The sequence below is a fragment of the Brachyhypopomus gauderio genome, chromosome 10 (genome assembly GCF_052324685.1).
Source record: "Brachyhypopomus gauderio isolate BG-103 chromosome 10, BGAUD_0.2, whole genome shotgun sequence".
NCBI classification, from domain to species: Eukaryota; Metazoa; Chordata; class Actinopteri; order Gymnotiformes; family Hypopomidae; genus Brachyhypopomus; species Brachyhypopomus gauderio.
Window position 1 is genome coordinate 6,829,293 of NC_135220.1, and position 26,306 is coordinate 6,855,598.

General features: G+C 43.9%; 1 protein-coding gene across 2 annotated transcripts in view; it reads left to right on the forward strand.

The window, feature by feature from the left end:
* Positions 1-26,306, forward strand: part of sardh (sarcosine dehydrogenase) — a 44,090-nt gene that overhangs the window by 14,365 nt on the left and 3,419 nt on the right. For both annotated transcript variants that reach the window (XM_077019081.1, XM_077019080.1), the window contains exons 10-20: positions 1,333-1,423; positions 1,552-1,693; positions 10,174-10,257; positions 10,578-10,691; positions 11,004-11,142; positions 11,348-11,461; positions 11,670-11,817; positions 19,233-19,326; positions 19,750-19,912; positions 21,512-21,680; positions 25,753-25,888. In XM_077019081.1, the coding sequence (XP_076875196.1) occupies positions 1,333-1,423; positions 1,552-1,693; positions 10,174-10,257; positions 10,578-10,691; positions 11,004-11,142; positions 11,348-11,461; positions 11,670-11,817; positions 19,233-19,326; positions 19,750-19,912; positions 21,512-21,680; positions 25,753-25,888 (1,394 nt within the window). The remainder of the gene's footprint in view (positions 1-1,332; positions 1,424-1,551; positions 1,694-10,173; positions 10,258-10,577; positions 10,692-11,003; positions 11,143-11,347; positions 11,462-11,669; positions 11,818-19,232; positions 19,327-19,749; positions 19,913-21,511; positions 21,681-25,752; positions 25,889-26,306) is intronic.

A 26,306-nucleotide genomic window follows, 5' to 3' on the forward strand; every position in this document is an offset into this window, starting at 1 on the left:
ATTCATCTGTTCATGTGCCACCCTTCTCCAACTCCTTGTTTCTCTATCCCTCCCTCCCTCTCTCTCTATTCCTCACTCTCCCTCCCTCCCTCATTCCCTCCCTGCCTCTTTTTCCGTTCTTTCTTCCTTCTCTCTATTAAAGCTGGGTAATGTTTATGAAACTGTCAGCCTTGATGCATCTCTGATCTGTGTGTGTCTGACTTTTGCCACCTGATGCATGTCCATGTGTGTACGTGTGTGCCTGCTAATGACAATGAAGTCATCAGCTAGCTTTAGAGATGCTGGCCTCACCTCCACCTGTCGCCCTGTCCCTCCGTCTGTCGCCCTGTCCCTCCGTCTGTCGCCCTGTCCCTCCGTCTGTCTCCCTGTCCCTCCGTCTGTCGCCCTGTCCCTCCGTCTGTCGCCCTGTCCCTCCGTCTGTCGCCCTGTCCCTCCGTCTGTCGCCCTGTCCCTCCGTCTGTCGCCCTGTCCCTCAGCCTGTCGCCCTGTCCCTCAGCCTGTCGCCCTGTCCCTCAGCCTGTCGCCCTGTCCCTCCGTCAGTCGCCCTGTCCCTCCGCCTGTCGCCCTGTCCCTCCGCCTGTCGCCCTGTCCCTCCGCCTGTCGCCCTGTCCCTCCGCCTGTCGCCCTGTCCCTCCGTCTGTCGCTCTGTCCCTCAGCCTGTCGCCCTGTCCCTCAGCCTGTCGCCCTGTCCCTCCGTCAGTCGCCCTGTCCCTCCGCCTGTCGCCCTGTCCCTCCGCCTGTCGCCCTGTCCCTCCGCCTGTCGCCCTGTCCCTCTGCCTGTCGCCCTGTCCCTTTGCCTGTCTCATTGTCTCCTCGCCTTTCTCCTTGTCCCTCTACCGCTTTCCCTGTCCCTCCGCCTGTCGCCCTGTCTCTCCGCCTGTCGCCCTGTCCCTTTGCCTGTCTCCTTGTCCCTCCACCTTTCTTTGTCCCTCTACATGTCCTTCCACCTGTCTCCCTGTCCCTCCTGACTCCTCCCTCTCTGTTCCTCATCCTCTTTAACTCTGTCTCTTCTTTTCTCCCTCTCTTTCTCTCTCACTCTAATTTCATCAGTGGACTGCCTCACTGCAGTGTTGTCTGTACCGTCCCCGTAATGTCACCTGTCACCTGTGTGTGTGTGAAGACTCTGTGGTGTGTACAATGATTCTGCGGCTGTGTGTGATTGTTCTGAGTCTGTGTTTGATGGTGCTTCAGATGTGTGTGATGGTCTGGTGTTTGTGTGTGCTGGTTCTGTGTTTGTGTGTCATGTTTGTGGTGCTGACAGCTTGTGTGTGGCATGATTGACAGGTATGATGATTGACAGGTATGATGATTGACAGGTATGATGATTGACAGGTATGATGTTGGGAGGAGGCTGTGGAAGGGAGCTGGCACACTGGATCATTCACGGCCGGCCAGAGAAGGACATGTATGGTTACGACATCAGGTTTGTGTGTGTGTGAGCGCGCGCCTGTCTGGCTCTGCATCTGTGTTATGGTGGCACATGTGTCTCGGGGTCTGAAGTGTGTGTGTGTGTGTGTGTGTGTGTGTGTTGATCCGGTCGTCATGTTGTAGGAGGTTTCACCACTCCCTAACCGACAACAGTCGCTGGCTCAGGGAGCGCAGTCACGAGTCCTATGCTAAAAACTACTCAGTTGTCTTCCCCTTTGATGAACCGCTGGCTGGACGCAACGCGAGGAAGGACCCGCTTCACCAGGTCCTGTCCCGCACACACACTCACAAACGCACTCACACCAACACATACTCATACTATATATATATACACACACACTCACAGAGACACCCACAATGACACACACTCACAGTGACGCACACATACTATGACTCACTCACTCACTCACTCACACACACACACACACACACACACACACACACACACACACTTGCTCTCTATTTTTCATGTTCCCGACTTTCTTGGCTTAGCAAGCAAATTCCAGATATCCACATAACTTCCCATGTCCTCAGAACTGCTCCTGTCCTTAGAATTACCCCAGTTCCCATAACTACCCCTGTCCCCATTACTGCCCCTGTCCTCCCCTTTCTCAAGGGCTGATGTACAAATTTAAACTCTTGTTTTCTTTAGTATACGGAGCTTTCTTTTCCACAGTGACTCTGTCCTTTATTACTGACTTCACGACAAGTGTCTGTGTGTAAAGGACTTGTTGCTAAGCTACTGCTGAGGAGAGAGATTTGAAGTGCTTCCTGGACTCCCCGTCCTCCAGCACACTAGGCCTTGGGCCAGCTGACACTGTCCTGCTGAATTCTACACTGACAAAAGCAAATGTGCTGGCTACTTGTCCTGCTGCACGTGTGACACTAAACTGCTCCGGAAGGAGCGAGCCAAACTCACATAGACGTTGAAGGCTGACGTTTGCTTCTCGTACACACACACACACACACATACACACACGCACACACAATGTTCCCTGGACCATATTTCATTTCTTCTTCTCTCTGCCCTTCTTTCTGTGAGCACAGAAAAAAGGCACACACACACACACACACACACACACACACACACACACACACACACACACACACACACACACACACACACACACACACACACACACACACAGAGTCAAATACAATATACCCATGATACCATATTGGCATGGCAACTGCTGTGAAGGTAGCCCACTGAAATTATTTTTATCTTTTTTATCACACTATGGTTATAAAAAGCAATAAATAAGATGGTTTCATGCTGAAAAAGACAGGAGTGTGACTCAGGTAGGCATACATGCACACTCACACACATCTCCAGTCACCAGACCTTCAAAGAGCATGGTGGAAGGCAAGTCGCCTAGCAACCAATGTTTTTTTTAATGCATGCCATGGAATAAAGAAAATTAAAACTACTGTGTGTGTGTTTGTGAGAGGGTGTGTGTGAGTGAGAGAGAGAGAGTGTGTGAGAGAATATGTGTGAATGAGAGTGTGTAAGAGAGAATGTGTGTGTGTGAGAGAGATGGAGAATGTGTGAGAGAGTGTATGGAAGAGTGTGTGTGTGTGTGTGTGTGTGTAACAGAGTGTGTGGGGGTGGGGGGGAGATGTCCTATTTTTTTGGGGTTTTGGTGGGCATCATTGCTGCACTGTACTGTGGTGTACTGTCGTGTGTAATCATGTGTTGTGTTGTGTGATGTCTAATCTGATCACTTTTTTCAGTAGCAAGTAATCTAACGAGTTACTATTTCCAATCCAATAATAAGATTAAAGTTACTTATCCAAGTAACTGTGCGTTACTATATTTGTCATTTTCCTTAGTAAAAAATATATTTTTGCTTTCTTCTTGCGTCTCAGGGAGTGACGTCTGGCCTATGCGACAATTAGAATGCCGTATTTAAGCAGTACGCACTAGATGTCAATGCAGTACAATCTACTGAATTGTTAAAGCAGTATGTTCTTTCAGTAGGTGACTGGGCAGTTTTCATAATCTTGGAGTTACCTGGTTATGATTCTGATGATATTGCATATCAAATCAAATCAAATCAAAAAGGGAACCCATCCTCCATTGGGCGGCCCGTTAACACACAAATTACACAAATACAGACAAATACACAAGTCACACACAAATCACACAATCAGACTAAGTAAAAATAACTAGGTAAAATGAAAGTTCTGGGTTTTGATATTGTCACTGTAAATGTCTGTTGATGAACGCCAGGCTTTCATTCCATGTCGGAACAGTGATGCTGGTATTGTAGGCTCCGACTGCAGTGTTACTCCCCAGGTGAACCTTGGAGAAAAAAAAGATACGTGATGTGGTAAATATGTAACAGATTAATCAAAGGCCAAACTAAACAGATAAGTTTTTAGTCGAGATTTAAACATTGAGACCGTGTCTGAGTCCTGAATAAAGGCAGGAAGATTATTCCACAATTGTGGAGCTTTAGAAGAAAAGGCTCTTCCACCTGCTGTGATCTTTTTGACCCTAGGAACAGTTAATAACCCTACGCCCTGTGAGCGAAGTGAACGTGCTGGGTTATATTGTTTAACAAGCTTACTAAGATAGTCTGGAGCTAAGCCGTGCAGTGTTTTATATGTTAATAAAAGTATTTTATAGTCGATACGGAATCTAATTGGCAGCCAGTGTAATGACGATAGTATGGGACTAATGTGATCAAGTGAAAGTGAAAGAACGCTACCCTAGTTATATTATTAATGTGTGTATCGAACGAGAGACCTGGGTCTATTGTGACATTTAAGTTCTTTACCTCTGCGCTGGGGGTTATAGTAAAAGAATGTAGATTCAATGCTACATTACGTATCTTGTCTCTCGTGGCCCTAGAGCCGACTATTATTAGCTGTGAATAGAAGTGGTCCTAGGACCGTCCCTTGTGGGACACCATATTTAACCTGCACAGATTTAGAGGTTTTATTATTAACACTTACACATTGGAAGCGGTCGGTCAAATATGATCTAAACCAGGAGAGTGCGACTCCTTTAATACCTACTGTGTTTTTTAGTCCAGGGTACCCGCGGGTCCTTAAAAAGTCTTAAAATGTCTTAAATTTAGTTTTCCATATTCAAGGCCTAAAAATGTCTTAAAATGTCTGGAATTTTATGAGGGGAGGCATTAAATTATTATAAGTGTGTGTTGTTCAGTTGTTCTGGCGCGATGTGAACTTTGCCGAATCTAGCGCTAATGCAGAAAATAACCGCTCCAGGGTCCTAGTGCTAGATTCCTAGCGTTGGAGTATACGGCCTCAACAACGTCAACAATTTTCGTTCGCCAACCCCCCCCCCCCCCCCCCCCCTCTCCCCCGGTCAACACTTCTCGTTCGCCACCCCCCCCCCCCCCCCCCCCCCCCCCGTCAACGATGTGGAACACACCTGCATCCCCAGTCATAGTATTATTTTTTCTTGTGAGAGGTATTAAAAAGGTCTTAAAAGTCATTGAATTTGAGATTTAAAAATGTGCAGATACCCTGTTAGTCTATCCAGCAAAATGTTGTGGTCTACAGTATCGAAAGCTGCACTAAGATCTAACAGTATAAGGAACGAGACGAGCCCGTTATCGGCCGATATTAGTAAATCGTTCACTATCCTGAGTAACGCTGTTTCAGTGCTGTGGTTTGGTCTAAATCCTGATTGGAACTTTTCATGAATATGATCTGATTGGAGATAGTGGTTTAACTGATTGGAAACTGCTTTTTCTAGAATTTTTGAGATAAATGGGAGATTAGAAATGGGTCTATAGTTGGCTAGAATCTGGGGATCGAGATTCTGTTTTTTAATCAAGGGTCTAATTACGGCGCATTTTAATTGTTTGGGCACGTACCCTAGGTTAAGGGAAGAGTTAATCATATTAAGTAAGGGCCTAGCAATGGCTGGGAGTAGGTCTTTAAATAGACGGGTTGGAACTGGGTCGAATATACATGATGTGGGCTTAGACCAGGGGTCTCCAACACGTCGCTCACGAGCTACCAGTAGCTCGCCACCACTTTCCGAGTAGCTCGCCAAAGGGCCAATGAATTACATATAAATTTGTAAACCTAATTGGTCCCATCGAGAAATCTACTTAAATTTATGTCCAATCAAAATTCACAGTTGTCCCTCCCCTTCTAACACTAAATGATTATTCGCCAATTATACAACAGTTAGTTCACAATCCGACTGGTTGAGAAGTGTTCTAACCCTGCAGATATGTGTGATAACAGCACGGTATTCTCATTCTCTGTATCACTCCGCGGACGCGTTGTCAAGTAACGGGATGTACATATATACGATAACACACTCCCTCTCGTGTTCTATTGCTCAATTAGCTGCCAATCAAAAAGTTAGGCTGTCGTCAATATTGAATAAACCAGGGGTCACCCACGTCATGAGTCGCCCGCAGGCTTGTTTTAAAAATAGCTCACTATAGTGCCATGCACCAAAGCGCTGCATCGTTTATGTTTTTGCTACTATTATTGGGTGACCAAACGTCCGTATTTCCCGGGACATGTCCGTATTTCACGTCCTGTATTTTTGGGGTATTATGTTTTATTGTGACTGCAAAAATTATGCATGATTGTATTTATTTTCCTCTCCGCAACTATTAAAAATAACATGCCGGCATCGCTTGTAAAGTGTCTAGAGCCAATTTAAATCGTAATTGGTGCTATAGGATCATTAATGGCCCAACTGATCAAGTCCAACTTGAGAAGAAGATGTACCGCTTCGTAACTGGAGTGAATGAGTGCTTCGGGGTAGCCGCGGTGCGGGGAGCTAGGACCCAGCTGGTGTCGATGCTCCGAAGGTGCTCGTTTATTGTGAAATAGCGAACATACCACATGCGGCTACAGATCTATACTGATCTAGATATAAAGAAAAACTCATGCGTTAATGCAAACTGAAGAGTCATTTGACTGTCGTGACCCAAGTTGTATTTTAATATATCTATTTTGATTTATTATTTTGATGTCTATTTCTTCATACTGTAGTAGTAATAGTAGTATCCTTTATTTAACCAGGAAAAGACTCATTGAGATTAAAAACCTCTTTTCCAACAGTGACCTGGCCAAGACAGCAACATAAAACATACAGCCAATCAAAATAACATACAAGATGCACAATACATATGTAGGGATTTCACCTACTAATCATTTAAAGTAGATATAATTTGTTAATCTGTCTCATTAATTTAGAATCAGTCTCATATTGATTCAAATTATACCAGAACCGGTGATTATACCAGTTCTCAACTAAGGTTCTCAACTAAGTTAATGATTTGACAGCGACAGTGGCAAATCTCCCTAAGATGGCAGGGATTAGGGAGGAACCTTAGGTGGACCAAAACTCAAAAGGGAACCCATCTTACATTGGGTGGCCCGTTAGAAGAAGTCTGTATTTATAGTCCAAATATAGTTCTATAGCAGGGGTACTCAAATAGAAATGATGACGGGCCACATTAAATTTTTTCAATCACTGAAGGGGCCGGTTACGGGGGGGTGGCGAACGTAATCTGTCGACCGGGGGGGGGGGGGGGGGGGGGGTCTGCATTTGGGCGTCTGCTACCTGTTTGTTGTTGCCATAAAGGCAATCCCCGGCATCGTCTTGAGATCGCGGTGCGCGATTTCAAAATAAGAGCGGATAGCGCGATTGAAAAAAAAAGATTCCTTAAAAAAAAAAGAAAAAAAACACTTTTCAAAACAGCTCGCGGGCCAGAAATAGATAGCCCGTGGACCGCATGTGGCCCGCGGGCTGCTGTTTGAGTATGGGGGTTCTATAGTATTCGTTCTAATTATAGGCTGAGTAGTCACAGTCCCTTCAATGCAGATGCTGAGCCTTGGGTAGGAGTTGGCATCTGCGCGTCCTCTTGCAGCAATGGCACATCTAACCACGGCATCTGAGGTGACCACAGTCATGAGGGCTCACTGAGCCATTGCTTTCTACCAAAGTCATTGTCACAACTAGAGTGATCACATGACATGACTGGATGACAGCATCAACAGCTCAGATTACCAGAAGACTCAATGACTGGGGGCCCCCGAGCTCCACACCTTCCCATGTAGAATATTAACTGAAGGTTTGATTAAATAGGTGAGTCTTAAGTCTAGATTAAAGATTAGAACTGTCAAACTGTGGAACTGTATAGTCTTACTAATTTTTGGAAATCCTGCGTTTTGGGAGTGCAGAAGGCGAGATGGGTTATAGTATGCAATGAGTTCACTCAGATATTGTGAAGCAAGACCATTTAATGCCTTATAGGTTAACAAAAGAATTTTAAATTCAATTTGATATTTATCCAGAAGCCAGTGTAACGCTGACAGAGTAGAACTTATATGATCGAATTTTCTAGCCTTTGTTAGGACTGTTAGCTGCAGCATTCTGTACAAGTTGTAGTTTTTTATGGACTGTTTAGAGCATCCAATTAGAAGACTGTTACAGTAGTCCAATCTTGACGAGACAAAAGCATGGACCAGCTTCTCTGCATCAGCTAATGAAAGTAAGTGTCTTATCTTGGTGATATTACGTAAATGCAAAAAGGCAGCCTTAGTGACGTTGCATATATGTGTGTCAAATAAAAGATCCGAATCAATAGTGACACCTAAGCTGTAGATTTAGGTGTTACTGAAAAGCCATCTAGGGTAAGAGGAACATCAGACCAATTGCTTCTAACAGCTTTGGGTCCAAGAAGCAACACCTCAGTCTTATCAGAATTTAGAAGAAGAAAATGCCATCCAGTTTTTTATGTCCTGGACGCAGTTCTCAATTTTGAGAGTAGTAGTGATATCATCCGGATTAGAAGATATATACAACTCAGTATCATCTGCGTAGCAATGGAAGTTAATACCATGCCTACGAATGATTGTGCCCAGCGGTAGCATATACAATGAGAATTATATGGGTCCCAATACAGATCCTTGTGGGGACACCATATTTGACCTTTGTACATTCTGAACATTCGTTATTTACAAGTACAAATTGGTAATGATCTGTCAGGTAGAATTTGAACCAGGAGAGTGCTTGACCTCTTATGCCAGTGAGTGTCTCCAACCTATTCAATAGAATGTTGTGATCAATGGTGTCAAAAGCTGCATTAAGGTTGGACAGTTCCTGGGGATTAAGACTAGTTTTTTTTTATTAGTAGCTTGCAAGTTGACTGCAAGTTTAAATGATTTGGGGATGTAGCCTAGGCTCAGAGCCTAGTTATAATAAGCAAAGTTTATACATTGGTGTAAAACTTTCCCCCCAATTTTATCAATCTTATCATTAAAGAATTTCATAAAACTTTTACTGCTGCACTCCAGTGGGATTAGCAATTATATTTGTTCAAGACTCCTAGTTAGGCTAGAAACAGTTTTAAATAGGAGTCTTGGATTGTTTTATGTTTTTCTATTACAGCCGATAAGTATGAGGATTTTGCTGTATGGAGGGCATGCTTATATTCAATAAGGCTGTTTTTCCATGATAATCTATATACTTCTAACTTCACCATTTATGCTCCAGGATTCACGCGGCTCATTTGAGACTACGTGTGTGCTTGTTGTACCAAGGTGCTATTCTTCTCTCACTGGCTCGCTTATATCGCAATGGCGCAACCTTGTCTAAAGCTGTAAGAAGAGAAGTCACAACATGCTTGGTAAAATACTCTAGCCCTTCCAGAGCTAAAGGTGAATCATTGTTTGTCAGATATGGTAAAATATGAATGAGCACAGCTATGGTAGTAGATGTCATAGTTAGTTTAATTTGGTAGCGGAGCGGTGGATGATGTGACCATTTTGGTGATGGGACAGAGAGCGTAGCGGCCTTTCTGCCAGTGGTTGGGGTGCCACAGATAGTGTGGGAGCTTGATGCTTCTTAAAGGATTGTCTGAGGGATGGAGGTGGGGATGAGGTAGTAGATGAGGGTGGAGAGGGAGTTGGGCAGATCCTACACTGAACCTGAGGACTGGCCGACAAGGAGAGTGACAACCTTGTCCAAGCCAACACCAGCTTCTTCATTGTTGCTGGGAGGTTCAGGTGGGGTGAGGGGAGAGTCCTCATGAGGTCCACCATGAGGTCATGGTGTTCCCATAAACTGGTGGGTTATGGTTATTACAAAAGAACAATCATAATGTTACATTATGATTTTGTAACAATCAATGTTACAAAAGAACATTATGATTTAGTACGTCATTCTGATTAGCAGAAGGACTGCGAATAGTGTGATTCAGTATGTAATCATGTACTTGTGTGTGTGTGTGTATTGTAACCTGTGTCAGAGGAATGTGCTGAGACAGAAAGCTTGTGTATAACTGATATGTCAGTTCCTTCAGCTAAAAACAGGAAAGCTTCATATTAGAAGGAATACACATGAGATGACAACGGTCTACTGTGACTTCTCCCCGTCAGTTTCTCAGTGTGCCCAAATGTACTGTAAACATGTGATAACTCAGCCTGCTAAAACTATAAAGGAGATGGGACTGCCCTCTCTCCTCAGAGTTCTTGTTGTAGACGAGACTCTCATGCTTTTTAACTTTTTAATAAATTTCTCTTTTAACCACGTCTGAGTCCTCATCTATTTCAGGAAATTTCCACGACACCTGGCACCCGGGAGCAGTTAGGTTAGTCATGGCCATAGGCCATGGGAATGAAACCCACAACCCGTCCAGTCACAAGACCGGTTCCCTAACCACCAGGCCATGACTGCCCCGCTATGTACTGTGTAGTGTTATCATGTGGTGTGCTATCATGTGGTGTGTCCTACAGGTGCTGCAGGAACAGGGCTGTGTGTTCCAGGAACGTCATGGCTGGGAAAGACCTGGGTGGTTTAACAAAGGCACCCCTGCACCGGTTAGACACACACACACACACAAACACAGACATAAAGACACCCCTGCACAGCTGGCTGCCGCTTCTCGCCAGTTTGTGATTGGTTGTAAAAGGTTGTTCCTGCTAATTGGGCTAACTGTGCGACCTTGGGTATGTTGAAAGGCACTACATAAATGTAAGATTCCTTCAAGTGTGCTGGTTGGGGCTCCCTAAAGATTGGTCTGGAAACAGCTCCACTGTCTGATCATAATATCAAATAAGACTGTACAAACTTGGATCTCCCTGTTCTCAGTTCAGTATGTGCTGTCATGGTAATGTATCATGTGTTTCCCTGTGTGCAGGTTCTCGATTATGATTATTATGGTGCTTATGACACGACCAAAAACAAGGGCTACAAATATAACGAGCTTCTGAGCAGAGAGTACACCTTTGACTTCCCTCCGCATCATGACACGGTGTGTGTGTGAGTGTGAGTGTGTGTGTGTGTGTGTGTGTGTGTGTGTGTGTGTGTGTGTGTGTGTGTGTGTGTGTGTGGATGTGTGGGGTAGTGCAGGTGTGTGAATGTGCCTGATCAGTGGGCATGAGTGTATGTCCAGGAACGTATGGATGTTTTTGTCAGCATTCATAGATGTATGGGTGTGGGGAGGGTGTGTGCAAGTGTGTGTGTGTGTGTGTGTGTGTGTGTGTGTGTGGGGGGTGGTATCACATGACTTTATGACTGCAGTGACATAACATGCAGAATATCGTGCGTGCGTGTGTGCTCCCAGATCAGGGACGAGTGTCTGACCTGCAGGGGCTCAGTGGCCGTCTTTAATATGTCCTATTTTGGCAAGTTCTACCTCATGGGCCCTGATGCTAATAAAGCCGCAGACTGGCTCTTCACAGCCGATGTCAACAAAGCACCAGGTGAACACACACACACTTGCATCATCTCATGCACACACTCATACTCACACATGCACACACACTTGTGTACTATACCTATTGTTGCATATAACAAACCATGATAAATGGTTCTAACAAGATAAAAAGGAATGTGTGCCTACCTGTCTGACTAGCTAATTGCGCGCGTGCGTATGTGCGTGTGCGTGCATGTGTGAGTGTATTCCAGGCTCTACTGTGTACACCTGTATGCTGAACAAGAGGGGCGGCACTGAGTCTGATCTGACTGTCAGTCGGCTGCAGCCAGGACCCACCAGTCTCCCTCTGACTCCTGAATCTAATGGTGGGAAACGCCTAAGAGCAGCACACCCAGGATGAACACACCCAGTAACATTTATAAGGACAATATAGTGAATACCTGCAGACAATCATTCAGGAAGCATGTATTTAAAAATGCAGTCAGGTTTATAAAGAAGCTGGTGTTATCCTACTTTTAGGTGTGCTACACATGTTACCTTCATAAATGTGTGTGTGTGTGTGTGTGTGTGTAGGAGAGATGTACTACGTGGCTGTAGGTGGCGCTGTGGCCCAACACAACTGGAGTCACATTCAGGCAGTCCTCCAGGACAAGGGCTTCAACTGCACCCTGACAGACCACTCAGAGGACATGGGGATGATTAGCATTCAGGGCCCCAGGAGGTCAGTATACAAACACACACACATATCAATCAATCAATCAAAATGTATTTATATAGTATTTACAGTAATTGTTGTCACAAAGCAGCTTTACAAGTGTCCAGGTCCAAGACCCCAGTGAGCAAGCCAAGGGCGACAGTGGCAAGGAAAAACTCCCTACATACATGAACTATGCACACACACACACACACACACACACACACACACACACACACACACACACACACACACACACACACACACACACACGAGTTTCATACAACCTATAACATAAAAGAAAGTTTAATAATATTACTTGGATCACAAAATCAGTTTTACTCAAATTAATTGATACAATAATGAATACACCCTACAACAAAAACTAAATCTAGCATGACCTCCATGATTTTTAAGGACAGCACCAGGTCTTCTAGGCATGAAATGAACAAGTTAGTGACATATTGAAACATCATTGTTTTACCATTCTTCAAGAAGGACATCTTTTAGAGCCTTAATGGAGAGTGATGTTCAACTTGTTCAACATATACAGAATCGCTTTCACCCTGTTCTTCTTCAGAAATGCTACCATGGCCTTGTGTGTTTTGGATCAATGTCATGTTGGAGAAGTGCATGATGACCAAGGGCACAGAGTGGTGGGTGCATCTTCTCTCTATAGAGCGCTCACATAGGGACACTACCACCACCATGTTTCACTGTTGGCACCATGCATTTGTCTTTGTATTCCTCACCTTTGTGTTGCCATATGGATTGGAAGCCATCAGTTCCAGAAACATTGATCTTGGTCTTATCACTCGAGAGTATTGAGTCCCCTGGCTAATTCTAGATGGGCTTTCTTGTGGGTGGGTTTCCTTCATGGGCTTTAGGACTTCCTTCATGCACGCCAACTATGCATGCTGATCCTCTGTCATGTATGCCATACTGTGGCGTGGGAAACGGTCACCCCAGTTTGGCTTTCTACTTCTTTAGCTTATTGCAGTGAACTTGCATGGCGATTTTCTTCAACCCTTCTCATCAGAAGATGCTTCTGTTTAGGTGTTAAGCTTTGTGGACAACCTGGACATCTGTGAGACATGGTAGCAGTTCCACTTTGGTTCAATTTTTGTATCACTTTTGCTACAGTATAGTCGTGGCCAAAAGTTTTGAGAATAGTATAGATTTGGTTTTCACAAAGTTTGCTGCCCCAGTCTTCATGGTGGCACTTGTGTGTTAACTCTAGATTGTGATTAGATTAATAGCAATTGTCATTCCATAATTGTCATTCCATGTCATGAAAATGGCATTCCAGCCACTGCATTTCAGCCCTACAAAATGCCCTGCTAAAATAATTTCAGTAATGATCTCGTTAGCTCAGGAGAAAAGGTTAATGAGGACAAGACAGCTGATATAATTGTCATGCTGATTAGAATAGCAGACTGGTTGATTTAAAAGTGTAGTGGTTTTCATTTTCTTCTGTTAACAATGGTCACCTCCAAGGAAATACATGCAGTCATCATTGTATCAATAAGGGTTTCACAGGCAAAGGTATTGCTGCTTGTATGACACACCCAAATCAACCATTTATCCAATCATCAGGGACTTCAAGGAGAGTGATTCAACTTCAGTGAAGAAGGCTTAAGGGCGGCAAGAAAGTCAGTGCAGAGCTAGCTCAGGAATGGCAGAGGGCAGGTGTGAGTGTATCTGAACCAGATGTGTTCAAATGTCGCAAATTACAAGTCCAATTCAAGTAGGAGAGCTGGGTGTCATCAGCGTAAATGTGAAAATTGATATTGTATTTATGAAAAATATTACAGAGGGGAAGAAGATGTATAATAAAAAGAAGGAGTCCTAAGATAGAGCCCTGAGGAACACCAGAGATAACAGAAGAGGGTTGAGAAGTGGAAGTTTTAAGTTGTATAAACTGAGTGCGGTTTGAAAGATATTATTTAATCCATTTTAATGGTGTGTGAGCTATCCCAATGGAAGACAGTCTATGAAGGAGAATGGCGTGACAGACAGTATCAAAAGCAGCAGTCAGATCCAGAAGAATAAGTATGGAAAGAAGACCAGAGCTGCAGAGAGATCATCATTGGTGATTCTAAGAAGTGCTGTTTCTGTGCTATGAGAAGAACGAAAACCGATTGAAATTTTTCATACAGATCATTATGTGAAAGATGAGTGAAGTTGAGCTGTTACTACTTTCTCAAGTATTTTTGAAATAAATGGCAGATTAGAGATGGGGCTTAAGTTATTAAAATCAGTCGGATTAGCAAAAGGGTTTTTTTGTTGGGTTGATTACTGCAGTCTAAAAAGCTGCTGGCACAGTCCCAGTCATGAGAGAAGAATGAACGATAGCAGTAATAAGAGGAAGGAGAGAAGGTAGACAGGATTTAACCAGTGTTGTGGGGAAAGGATCAAGTGAGCAAGTAGATGGCTTAGCATTATAAATGAGATCAGAAAGCACAGAGAAGGAAGAGAGAAAGATGAAAGATATGTTGAAGGAAGAGAAGATTCATAGGATGTTCTAGGAAGTGTAGGGGGGAATAGTCAGACACAGTCGCAACATTAGAGTGTGTTCTGAAAGACTAGAATCTTAATTTTCTCAGCGAAAAAATACATAAGAGAATTACAATAATGAGTAGAACACAGGTACTGCGGAAAAAAGTTCGTTTTGAACAGTTTTTTTTATAAAATGCATAAAGTGATCTAGTGTCACCATTCATAGAAACAATTAAACCAGAATAGTAATTTGATTTAGTTTGAGCTAAACAGTCTATCCTTGTGAATGGAGAGACCAGTTTTCCGAACCAGTCTCTCAAACTGCCGTCCCTTAGTTTTCAAGAGCCGAAGTTCAGGGGTGAGCCAAGAGGTAGAGTGCGAGAAGTGGACCGTACACGATTTCAGCGGGGCAACAGAGTCAAGGCTGGCCTGAAGACCAGTGTTATATAGTGACACCAGCTTATCAGGGACCATTTGTTGATGAAAATCCAAATGAGCAACTAAACTGGAGGACAGTGAGACTAGATCAATATTTTTTATAATGCGGAAGGTGCTTAGATGGGGAAACGTCTTAGTGGTGAGAGGGAGGTTAACATTAAAAGAAAGAAGAAAGTGGTCAGATAAAATTAGTTCTTCAACAGAACAGTTAAAAGGAGCAACCCCCAAACAACAAACTAGGTCCAAAATGTGACCTTTAGAGTGAGTGGGAGCATCAATGGATTGATGCAGTCCGAAACTCCCTAATCATGATATGAAGTCTTTACTAAGCAGATTGTTAGTGCTGTCCATATGAATATTAAAATCACCCATAACTATAATGGCCGGCAAGAGAGTGATCAGATGTGTGAGTAGAGTAGCGAAATTGTGAATAAAATATTTATTGTGTTTAGGAGGCTAGTAGACATTAACAATGATGGTAGGAGTGGAGCCAGCAAGTCGTGCATCAAAGGAGGTAAAAACAGGAACAAACACCGGAGAGACTTCCTCCCGATGAATTATCGCAAGAAAATTACAACTCTCAGACCTACCTTACATTAGCTCTAATATTAAGCGTCATGACTGTTTTAATAAAATGGAATTTGATTAAACATAAAAGTGGGTTTTCAGCCTAGTCTTAAATATTGAGACTGTGTATGATTCTTGAATACTGATGTCCTTTAGACATTCCTTAATAATATTAATCTGATCTTTGTCGTCTGGTTTAGATTAAACATATTGCTGAGTATCATCAGCATAGTGGTGGAAACTAACACAGTGTTTATGCTTAATTACATTGTCTACACTTAGGAATCCCAGAAAAAATCCTTGTGGGACACCAAACCGAACCTTCATATATGCTGAATATATATGTCATATATGCTGAAAATAAATGTCTTCATTTATGTTGAGAAAATGGTAAAGTATATTGGTAAACAAATGTGTTTTCAACCAGGAAAGGACTATTCCCTAATCCTAACAACTAAACCAAACGTATCCTGTACCAGTTAGACCAAACACATACCAGTTAGACCCACACATACACACAAGCTTACGCCCCCCCCAACACACACACACACACACACACACACTCATGCATGTTCCCTGTGAGAATGAGGAAGAAACTTTGAGAGAAACCAAGACTCACGGGGGAACCCATTCTCTACTGGCCAACGCCAGTCACCATAATTAGATAATTAGAGATACGTAAACAAAAAAAGTGATGGGAATGATAAATTGTAATATTTGTGTGTATTTATATACATGTGTTCTCTATGTTTTTAAGAGTCCTAGACTCTTGGTTAGTATGGTTAGTAATGGTAGTCCAGGGCTGTGGAGATACAGCCATAGCAGGGATAATTCTGGGTGGTGAGAGGGGCCAGGGCAGTGGGTTGATCCTTCATCATAACTGGTTAGGCAGGAGGTGGCTGGCCCATGGTGGATAGCAGGAAAGGCTCGTTTCTCCCTGTGTCAGTATTTCACGGGTAGGAGGGCAGCCATATGGAAAAGAAAGCGGGACAATTAGCTGGCCTGTATGTGATTGTACAGTTGTGATCAAATTTATTCAACCCCCAATGCTGCGAAGGGTTTTATGGAATTCAGTGCACATTTGTAATTGTGTTCATAATGAAATCTTACAAGGACTTGTTAAAGAACTAAATGCAACTAAGATAGCATCAATTTTTTTTGTCATAAAGTATTAAATGGCCTTTTTGTGATTTCTTCATTGACACAATTATTCAACCCCTTTACGACTACCACTCCTAAGAACAGAGGTTCATTCCAGTGTTTTCCATCAGGTATTGAAAACATCTGTGGATGTCAACGAGCAGCAATCAAGCATGATAAGCACCAATTAGGCAGATTTAAAAGGACTGTGATACTCAGCTCCTTCTAGACATCTACTGGTGTATTTCCAAGCATGGTGAAGGCAAGAGAATGGTCCCAGAAGACAAGAGAAGAGGTTATTGCTCTTCACAAGAATGGCAATGGATATAAAAAGATTGCGAAGTTGTTAAATATTCCAAGAGACACTATCGGAAGTATCATTCGCAAGTTCAAGTTAAAGGGCACAGTGGAAACGTTACCTGGTCGTGGCAGAAAGAAGATCCTGACCGCGACTGCTGTGCGCTACCTGAAGCGTAATGTGGAGAAAAATCCCAGCGTGACTGCTAAGGAACTGAAAAAAGACCTGTCAGATGTGGGCACTGAAGTTTCAGCTCAGACAATAAGGTGCGCACTGCATAACGAAGACCTCCATGCCAGAACGCCCAGACGCACCCCCTTGCTGACTCCAAAGAACAAGAAAAGTCGACTGCAGTATGCCAAAAGTCATGTGGACAAGCCACAAAGGTTTTGGAACAGTGTACTGTGGTCAGATGAAACTAAATTAGAACTGTTTGGGACAATGGACCAGCGCTATGTTTGGAGAAGGAAGAACCAGGCTTATGAACAAAAGAACACCTTGCCTACTGTGAAGCATGGCGGGGGGTCAATTATGCTTTGGGGCTGTTTTGCTTCTAATGGTACAGGAAAGCTTCAACGTGTGCAGGGTACCATGAATTCCCTTCAGTACCAGGAGATCTTGGAGGAAAATGTGATGGAGTCAGTCACAAACCTGCGGCTTGGGAGACGTTGGACCTTCCAACAGGACAATGATCCGAAGCACACATCCAAGTCCACTAGAGCATGGTTGAACATGAAAGGCTGGAACATTCTAGAGTGGCCATCGCAATCACCAGACTTAAATCCAATTGAAAACCTCTGGTGGGACCTAAAGAAGGCAGTTGCAGTGCGCAAGCCTAAGAATGTGACTGAACTGGAGGCTTTTGCCCATGAAGAATGGGCTAAGATACCCATAGGTCGCTGCAAGACACTTGTGTCAAGCTATGCTTCACGCTTGAAAGCTGTCATAACTGGAAAAGGATGTTGTACTAAGTACTAAAAAATAATGTCACTAGGGGGTTGAATAAAACTGATAATGATATGAGCACAGTAAAGACATTTGTGGTTATTCCATCATAAATATTATGTTATGTTTGTCTAATTTATAAGTGCCTCTTTGATATAATTGTAAATAAGATGACTGAAATGATCAAAATCAATGTCAAACTTGCCAAAACACTTTATTTCAGTGGGGGTTGAATAAATTTGATCACAACTGTATGTGAGACAGAGGAAATTTAAACATTTCTGGAGTGTGGCAGCAAATACGGCATTAAATTATCACAGCCTAGCTAAAAGTGCAGAAGCAGAATGTAACACTGACTTGGGAGACATTGGCATCCATCCACTACACTGTCAACCAACTTGAGTGGCCATGTAGAGTGACATGATGACAGCAGCAGCACCCCAGTTTACCATTGAGTAAAATGAGTACACTGCGCTCTTTGTCTGCGGCTGATCTTTGTTTGGCAGAACAGATGGAACAATAATGTAATTTAGACACCGTAGCAGTCACTGTAACAGAAAATGAAGTTGTTTTTTATGTGTACTTGTGTGTAGTGTGTGTAGTTGTTTTAGCCTTGTTCTAGACCATCTACATTGTGTCTGTGAGTGGGGGTGTTTAATACTGCTATTTTTAAATATTTATCGTGCCCATACGTGGGTGAGTGCTCTACCCAGCAGGGCTGTGAGCATTAACCAAACAGCTTGGTCATGCTGCAACACTGTTCCCTCGCTCGCTCCCTCTCTCTTTCCCTCTCTCTGTCGCTGGTTATGACTCCTGGTTACAGTCATGGGTTCTGACTGCTAGTTACAGTCGCTGGTTTTGAATACTGGTTATAGTTGCAGGTTATGACTGCCTGGGAGGTCTGGCAGGTTGAGGGTCTTGTGCAGTATCTGAGCTGCTCCCAGGACTTATATCACTTATGATGATCTTGGAACCTGCTGGGGCCATTCTCCCAGTTTGGGGGTCATAACTCCTAGTACACCAATTACCACAGGATCCACTGTTGCTTTCAATTTCCTCATCTTTTCCAAACCTCCTTTCAGCCCTTCATTTTTCTCGAGCCTTTCGTGATCCTTGTTCCTAATGTTGCTATCTCTTAGGATTGTTACATCCATCACTACAGCCCTCTGCTGCTGTTTCTCCATCACTACTACTATATGTTCAGTTGGTTAGCCATTACTATTTTGTCCATCTATTTTTGGTTCATTCTCCAGCACCACTGGGTCATTTACATATTTAAACACAAAGTATCAAGCTGCTCTTTTCACAGTATGTGACTCCTGAATACACACACTGATGTATATCCTTCCAGTCAACTCATATGGATAACTGACACTGATTTTAACGTGTGCATACATGTGCATGGGTGTGTGTGTGTGTGTGTGTGTGTGTGTGTGTGTGTGTGTGTGTGTGTGTGTGTGTGTGTGTGTGTGTGTGTGTGTGTGTGTGTGTGTGTGTGTGTGTGTGTGTGTGTGTGCGTGTGTGTGTGTGTGTGTGTGTGTGTGTGTGTTCCCAGCCGGGAGTTGCTGCAGGAAATAGTGGATGCCGATCTGAGCAATGAGGCGTTCCCCTTCTCCACACACAAGTTAGTGACAGCCGCTGGACACCAGGTGGGAATCCTGCTCTGGGGGTCTGTACATCACTTTGTAGATAATGTGTAGTGTTTGCATGGATGTTGGAGGGTGTAGTGTTTGTGTTAGGTGTTAGAGGGTGTGGGGTGATGGAGTGTGTTCGTGTGGAGTATAAGATGATGGAGGGTGTTCATGTGGAGTATTATAGGGTAGTGTTTGTGTGGGTGTTAGAGGTTGTGGAGTGATAGATGGTGTTTGTGTGGGTGTTAGAGGGTGTAGTCTTGGTTTGGGTGTTGGAGGGTGTAGTGTTTGTGTGATGTGTAAGAGGGTGTAAAGTGTAGAGTGTAGTATTTGTGTGAGAATTAGAGGGTGTAGTGTTTGTGTGGGAATTAGAGGGTGTAGTGTTTGTGTGTAGAGGGTGTAGTTACTCTCCTCTATCTCACACTCCATCTCTCTCTGCAGGTGCGTGCTATGCGCCTCTCCTTTGTGGGGGAGCTGGGTTGGGAGTTGCACATCCCTAGACACTCCTGTGTGCCCGTCTACCAGGCCATCATGGCCGCCGGAGCCAAACACCAGGTCTGCAACGCTGGCTACAGAGCCATCGACTCCCTCAGCATCGAAAAAGGTGTGGGAGCACGACCCACTGTGTGAGTGTGAGTGTGTGTGTGTGTGTGTGTGTGTGTGTGTGTGTGTGTGTGTGTGTGTGTGTGTGTGTGTGTGTGTGTGTGTGTGTGTGTGTGTGTGAGTGTGTGTGTGTGTGCTTATCTGTGTGTCTGCATACATCTGTGTGCCTGTGCACGTGTATGAGCAACTGTGTGTGTGTGCCTGTGTGTGTGCTTGTATGTAAGTAAGAGAGAGAGACGATTCCAAGGAGTAACTACAGTGAACTGTAGTAAACATGTAGAACTGGTAGAATTGCAGTGCAGTACAGTACACAAGGTATCCAGAGAAACAGGTTGCTGCAGACGGAGAGCCATTATCAACTCAGCATGCAAAGTGAATCTCTCTCCTCCCTCTCTCTTCTCTCTGTCTCTCCTCTTTCTCTCTCCTCTCTCTCTGTCACATATTCATATAAATATAAGCCACACACACACTTGCACGCCCTCTCAGACTGGCGGACCGAGATTGGCTACATTCGCGGTGGCTGAGCTGCAGAGATATAAGCAGCAGTAATGTGTTCCTTATTCTGTCCAATGGAGATGGAGAGAGTGAGACAGGGAGGAAGAGGGCGGAGGGAGAGAGGGGGTAAAAGGGGAGAGGTGGAGGTGGAGAATGAGAGGGGGAGATGGAGAGGAGGGCGGAGGGGAGAAGAGGACAGGGGTGGAGAGGGAGAGAGGAGGAGGGAACAGGGGGGAGAGAGGGAGAGAGGAGAAGAGGACAGAGGGAGAGGGGGAGAGGGAGAGGGGAGAAGAGGACAGGGGTGGAGAGGGGAGGAGGGAACAGAGGTGGAGAAAGGGAGAGAGGAGAAGAGGACAGAGGGAGAGGGGGAGATGGAGAGAGGGAGAGGGGAGAAGAGGACAAGGGCGAAGAGGGGAGGAGGGAACAGAGGTGGAGAAAGGGAGAGAGGAGAAGAGGACAGAGGGAGAGGGGGAGAAAGGGAAAGGGGAGAAAAAGACACGGGGAGGGAGAGGGGGAGTGCTGTATTGCAGCTGCTGCAGGTGCACCCAGATACAACAGCAGTCTTTTTGTTCAGGCCTCGGCCGTGAAGTGCTGGGTGAAGACATGATTGGTGCTCTGAGTAAGGCGGAGTTAGAGGGAGTGAGGGAGATATGGGCCGAGTTAGGGGCGTTGTGAGGTGTTGTGAGGGGGGTGTGTCGTGTGAGCCGAGGGTGCGAGAGATGCGAGCAGGTTGTGAGGGTGTGAGCAGGGTATGGGGGCATGAGTGTGGGTGTGTGAGCAGAGTATGGGGTGTTAGGGGTGTGGGGGGTGTGAACGTGTAAGAGTATGAATGGGGTGTTAAGGGTGTGGGGGGGTGTGAGCGTGTAAGAGTATGAATGGGGTGTTAGGGTGTGAATGGGGTGTGAGCGGAGTGTGGTGGTGTGAACAGGGGTGTGGTGGGTGTGATTGGAATGTGAAAGGCATAGCAAACTGTAGAACATTAGTAGGCTTGGGGTTACAGAGTATAAGAATATTGTATGTTGCTTTCTTTTTGTTTCCATAACTCTTTCTCACTGTTTCTCCATCTCTTTCTCACTCTGTCACTCTCTGTTTTTCTCTCTCTCAGGCTATAGGCATTGGCATGCTGACCTTCGTCCTGATGACACGCCCCTGGAGGCGGGACTTGCATTCACGTGTAAAATGAAGACATCCATCCCCTTCCTGGGTCGCGAAGCACTGGAAGTCCAGAAGGCTACAGGGCTACATCGACGCATCGTTTGTTTTACCATCGATGAGTGAGTCTCTGCCAAATCATAAATTATTGCCGCAAGCTCTTTAATGACAACTGCATCATAAACGACTGTCCTGCCCAGACTAATGTGAAAACCAATCAAAACGTACAGCTTCCAGGCCCACACCAGTAACTGCCCAATTAAAAATTAGTACTGCAATCGCATTTAACACAACCATTGTTAATATCTAAAAAATGTATTGTGAGTAAAAGCTAAATAAAAAAGACACACAGTAAAATTGTTATAATCACTATACCAATTCAGCTGAAAAAAAAAAAACTAAGTAAGTAAAGAAGTGTCTTCAGCATTGACTTAAGCATATCTGAAGACTGAGTAGTCCTAAAATGGGCAGACAGGTTGTTCTCGAGAGTTCCAGAGACCCAGGTCTGGATCACCTCTGCTCCTGAGATCAGACCTGGGGATCTCATTAGGCTGGCAAACCTAGGAGCTTTAAGTGGAATATGAACCTGCAGGATCTCTGCACAGCATGATGGTGCCATCCTATTCAGGGCTTTAAAAACAACTGAAATCTTAAAATCAACCCTAATGGAAGTTATTGAAGAGACGCTAGGACAGACAGTTCTAGCTTCCTTCTTGTGGTTAGAAGATAAGCTGCAGCATTTTAAACTAGAAGATAAAGTGAGCGGAGCAAACCCAAATATAACAAATTATGGTAGTCCAAACAAAAATAAATAAAATGTGAATAACCTTTTCAGAAGTATTCAAATAAATATTGTGCTGTAACTTGGCTACAATTCTCAACTCTAAAGATAAACATTTTTCTTCCATTACAACAGCACTTGTCTTTATTGAACTTAAAAAAAAAATCACACTTACATCTACTTGGAAATTATGTACTGTAGATAAGAATCTCAGTTTTACCTTCATATCTGAGTTTAAACTCATAAAATATTTAATATCATGCAAGCAGTTAAGCAACCACTGAAATGAGCAGGCATATTCTGATTTTAAAGGGTGATCTATTTATGTGTCATTGGCCTAACAATGAAATTAGATCTTGTATTTATTAAAATTGGACCCCAACGGCAGCATATACATTAAAAATGAATTGGACCCAAGATAAATCCTTGGGGAACTCCATAAGTGAGTGAAGCACTGGAGGAAGAAACCTTACTGAGTCGTACAGAAAAAAACATCTGTCTGGCAGGTAGAATGTAATATTGCATCATTTTGTCAAAACAATGGGTGCAAAAACAACAGGAAAAATATTACCATTTCAACATTTGCACGTGTCCCTCTTGTAAGCACACATTTGTGAACATAGAAAGAATAATTGCTTGTGTATTATATTGCAGGTTTAGCTGTATAGGAGGGGCTATAGACTAACTAATAACTAAATTATTTCACAAACCCATAAAATTGCAATAATAACTGAAAGCTTCAGTACAGAAATCTGTGACAGCAGAAAAATAACTTAATGCATGAGAAAGTTCTAAGAGAAAAAATTCAAGAATGGACAAAAACAGTTTGACCACAATATTATGATGAAAACGAATGCAATTTTTCATTTTTGCTTGTGAGTGCAATCTCAACCTGTAACGCCAGAGGCATTATATCAGAAAAGCAGTGGGCACAGGTGGCAATGGAGTGTCTTTACTTTCCATAGTGAATACAGATACAATAAGTCACACAAAACTAAATGCACTCTCTTAATGTGAAGGGTCTAAACAAAGCGCTCCAGTTAAGTGAAGTGAAACCAGATAAGTGCTCAAAGTCTCACGTGATGCAGAGTTTATATAAGAAGACTCTTCGTGTTCAGTGCTCCACTCAATACAGCTCAACGTGCAGCACTTGATGTCAGGACCTGTGGGCTTAAATGCTGCAGACAATCAACATGAGGAATGTGAGGCAGGTGTGATGGGAGTGTTAGTAGGTGGAGGATATTGAGCGAGGGGCATGTGTGTGTGGGAGTGACTCGGGAATGTGTGTGGGAGTGACGCGGGCATGTGTGTGGGAGTGACGCGGGCATATGTGTGGGAGTGACGCGGGCATATGTGTGGGAGTGACGAGGGAATGTGTGTGGGAGTGACGCGGGAATGTGTGTGGGAGTGACGCGGGCATATGTGTGGGAGTGACGAGGGAATGTGTGTGGGAGTGACGAGGGAATGTGTGTGGGAGTGACGAGGGAATGTGTGTGGGAGTGACGAGGGAATGTGTGTGGGAGTGACAGGGGCATGTGTGTGGGAGTGACAGGGGCATGTGTGTGGGAGTGACAGGGGCATGTGTGTGGGAGTGACAGGGGCATGTGTGTGGGAGTGACGGAGGCATGTGAGTGGGAGTGAAATGGCGTGTGTGTGTGGGAGTGGGAGTGAGGGAGGGTGTGTGTGGGAGTGGGACTGACAGAAAGAGAGAGAGAGTGTGTGTGTGTGTGTGTGTGTGTGTGTGTGTGTGTGTGTGTGTGTGTGTGTGTGTGTGTGTGTGTGTGTGTGTGAATGACTGGGAACGTGTGTGTGAATGACTGGGAACGTGTGTGGGAGTGACAGGGTGTGTGTGTGTGGGTGTGACGGGGGCATGAGCCTGACACAACCAATTGAGGGCAAAGCCTGTGATTCCAAAACATTGCTCAAGGGGAGATGGTCAACAGTATCAAAAGCTGGTATTAGATCCAACAACACCAAAATGGCAGAACCCCTGGAATCAACAGTTAACGATCAGTAAAAAAAAAACGAAAAACTGCAGATTCAGTGCTGTGAAGTAATTAAATGTCAAATTAGAACTAAAATGCTTGTACTTGAACAAATACAACTTTCTGTAAGAGTTTGCAAAAGCAACTTAGAGATAGGTCTGTAGTTACTGTAGAAACTGTCGAGGGGTCAAGTGGTTCTGAATTAATGAGAGGCTGTCCTACAGCATGTCTTAAAGCAGGCAGAACACAGCCTGTGATTGGTGATGTATTCATCAAGGCAAAAACTTGCATCCCAACGCATCACAAACCTCTTTAAATAAATGGGACAGGATAATCTCGAATGGACAGTAGACATCAGATGGTAAACCACCTAAACGAATCGAGAGTGAAACATTTTCAAAAAGATTAAGCACTGCAGGAACAGAGAGGTTAGGAGCTAAATGTGCAGTTCAATATTTATCAACAAACAGTAAAATAATTTTCACAAAGGATAGACGATGGAGTAATAGCAGCAATATCATTAGGATTTACACTCACTGGCCACTTTATTAGGTACACATTGCTAGTACCAGGTTGGACCTGCTTTTGCCTTTAGAACTGCCTTAATCCTTTGTGACATAGATTCAGCTAACCCTTCTTGGTGGTATGCTGACATTACCCTGGATACTGTGGCTCTTCATACATCACAAAGTCTTGCTATCTTGGTCACAGGTGCACCAGCAAGATGTGCACCAACAATTTGTCCTCTTTTGAACTCTGTTATGTCACCCATAATGTTGTGTGCATTGCAATATTTTGAGCAAAACTGTGCTCCTGCTTTTATATATATATAGACACAGCTGAAAACAGTGACGAGGGGGCGGAGTTACAAGGATGGTGCGTGAAAGCAGAGAATAAGAAAATTCAAAATAAAAGCACACATAAAAGGGAACCAAGAAATAAAATCAAAACAAGAGGCGTTGCCATGGGGACCGCAGTGATAAGGAGGGGGTGATCATGACATACGTATCTTACCTTAGTACACTGCAGTACTTAACTCGAATCTTCAATATAATATATATAATATGAAAACAAAATATTGATGGCTAAATGAATGTTATTTTACAATTTTGCTCACAATAATAGTCATCTCACACAAAGATTTATTGACATAAAATGTCAATAAATCCTCTGTGTTTGTTCTATCCATCTGGGGTCCTTATACAAAAACACAGAAATTAACTGAATCATAATTACATTAAAATGCCTCAGGACTAGACGTCTACCATGATATATCCAACTGACATCATTCTCTTGAAGATGAGTAGATGTCTATTACCCCCCACCTTCATGCTTATATTTACCATCCTGTTGATGGCACATGAAAACCGCACTTTGATGTGGGCTCTGTGATGCATTTCCTGCCATGTAATATGATTTTCAATACAGGAAGATTCCTATGTTTGGCTTGGAGGCCATCTACTGCAATGGCGTTCCAGTTGGTCACTTGCGGCGTGCAGAGTTTGGCTACGCTATCAATAAGACTATCGGCTACGGATACATCCGGAACCCAGACGGAGGCATGGTGAGTTCCCACGGAAATGGGAGACATACAGAAAAATCCATTAACGCAAACTTCAGAAACTACAGACACACACACCACCTCATAAAGTAAAACATGCATTACAACAGAAACTAAAACACGCATGTGCCCTGTGTCAGAGACCTATGAGCCATCCATGATTCTGGACCACTTGAGTGGAAACCCCAGCCAGAGAGCAGTGAGGGGAGCAGAGAGGCGGGGCAGCCGTGTCTCTGTAGGGCTCTTTACTTCTGATTCTGGGGGTCTGGTCGCTCTGCTGTGTGTAGTATGTACAATGAAGAGGATCATTACTTCTCTGGAGAGAAAATACACATCTGTTTGTCTCTCTTACTCTCTCTCTCTCTCTCTCTCTCTCTCTCTCTCTCTTTCTCATTCTCTGTGTCCATCTGTCTCTCCCTCC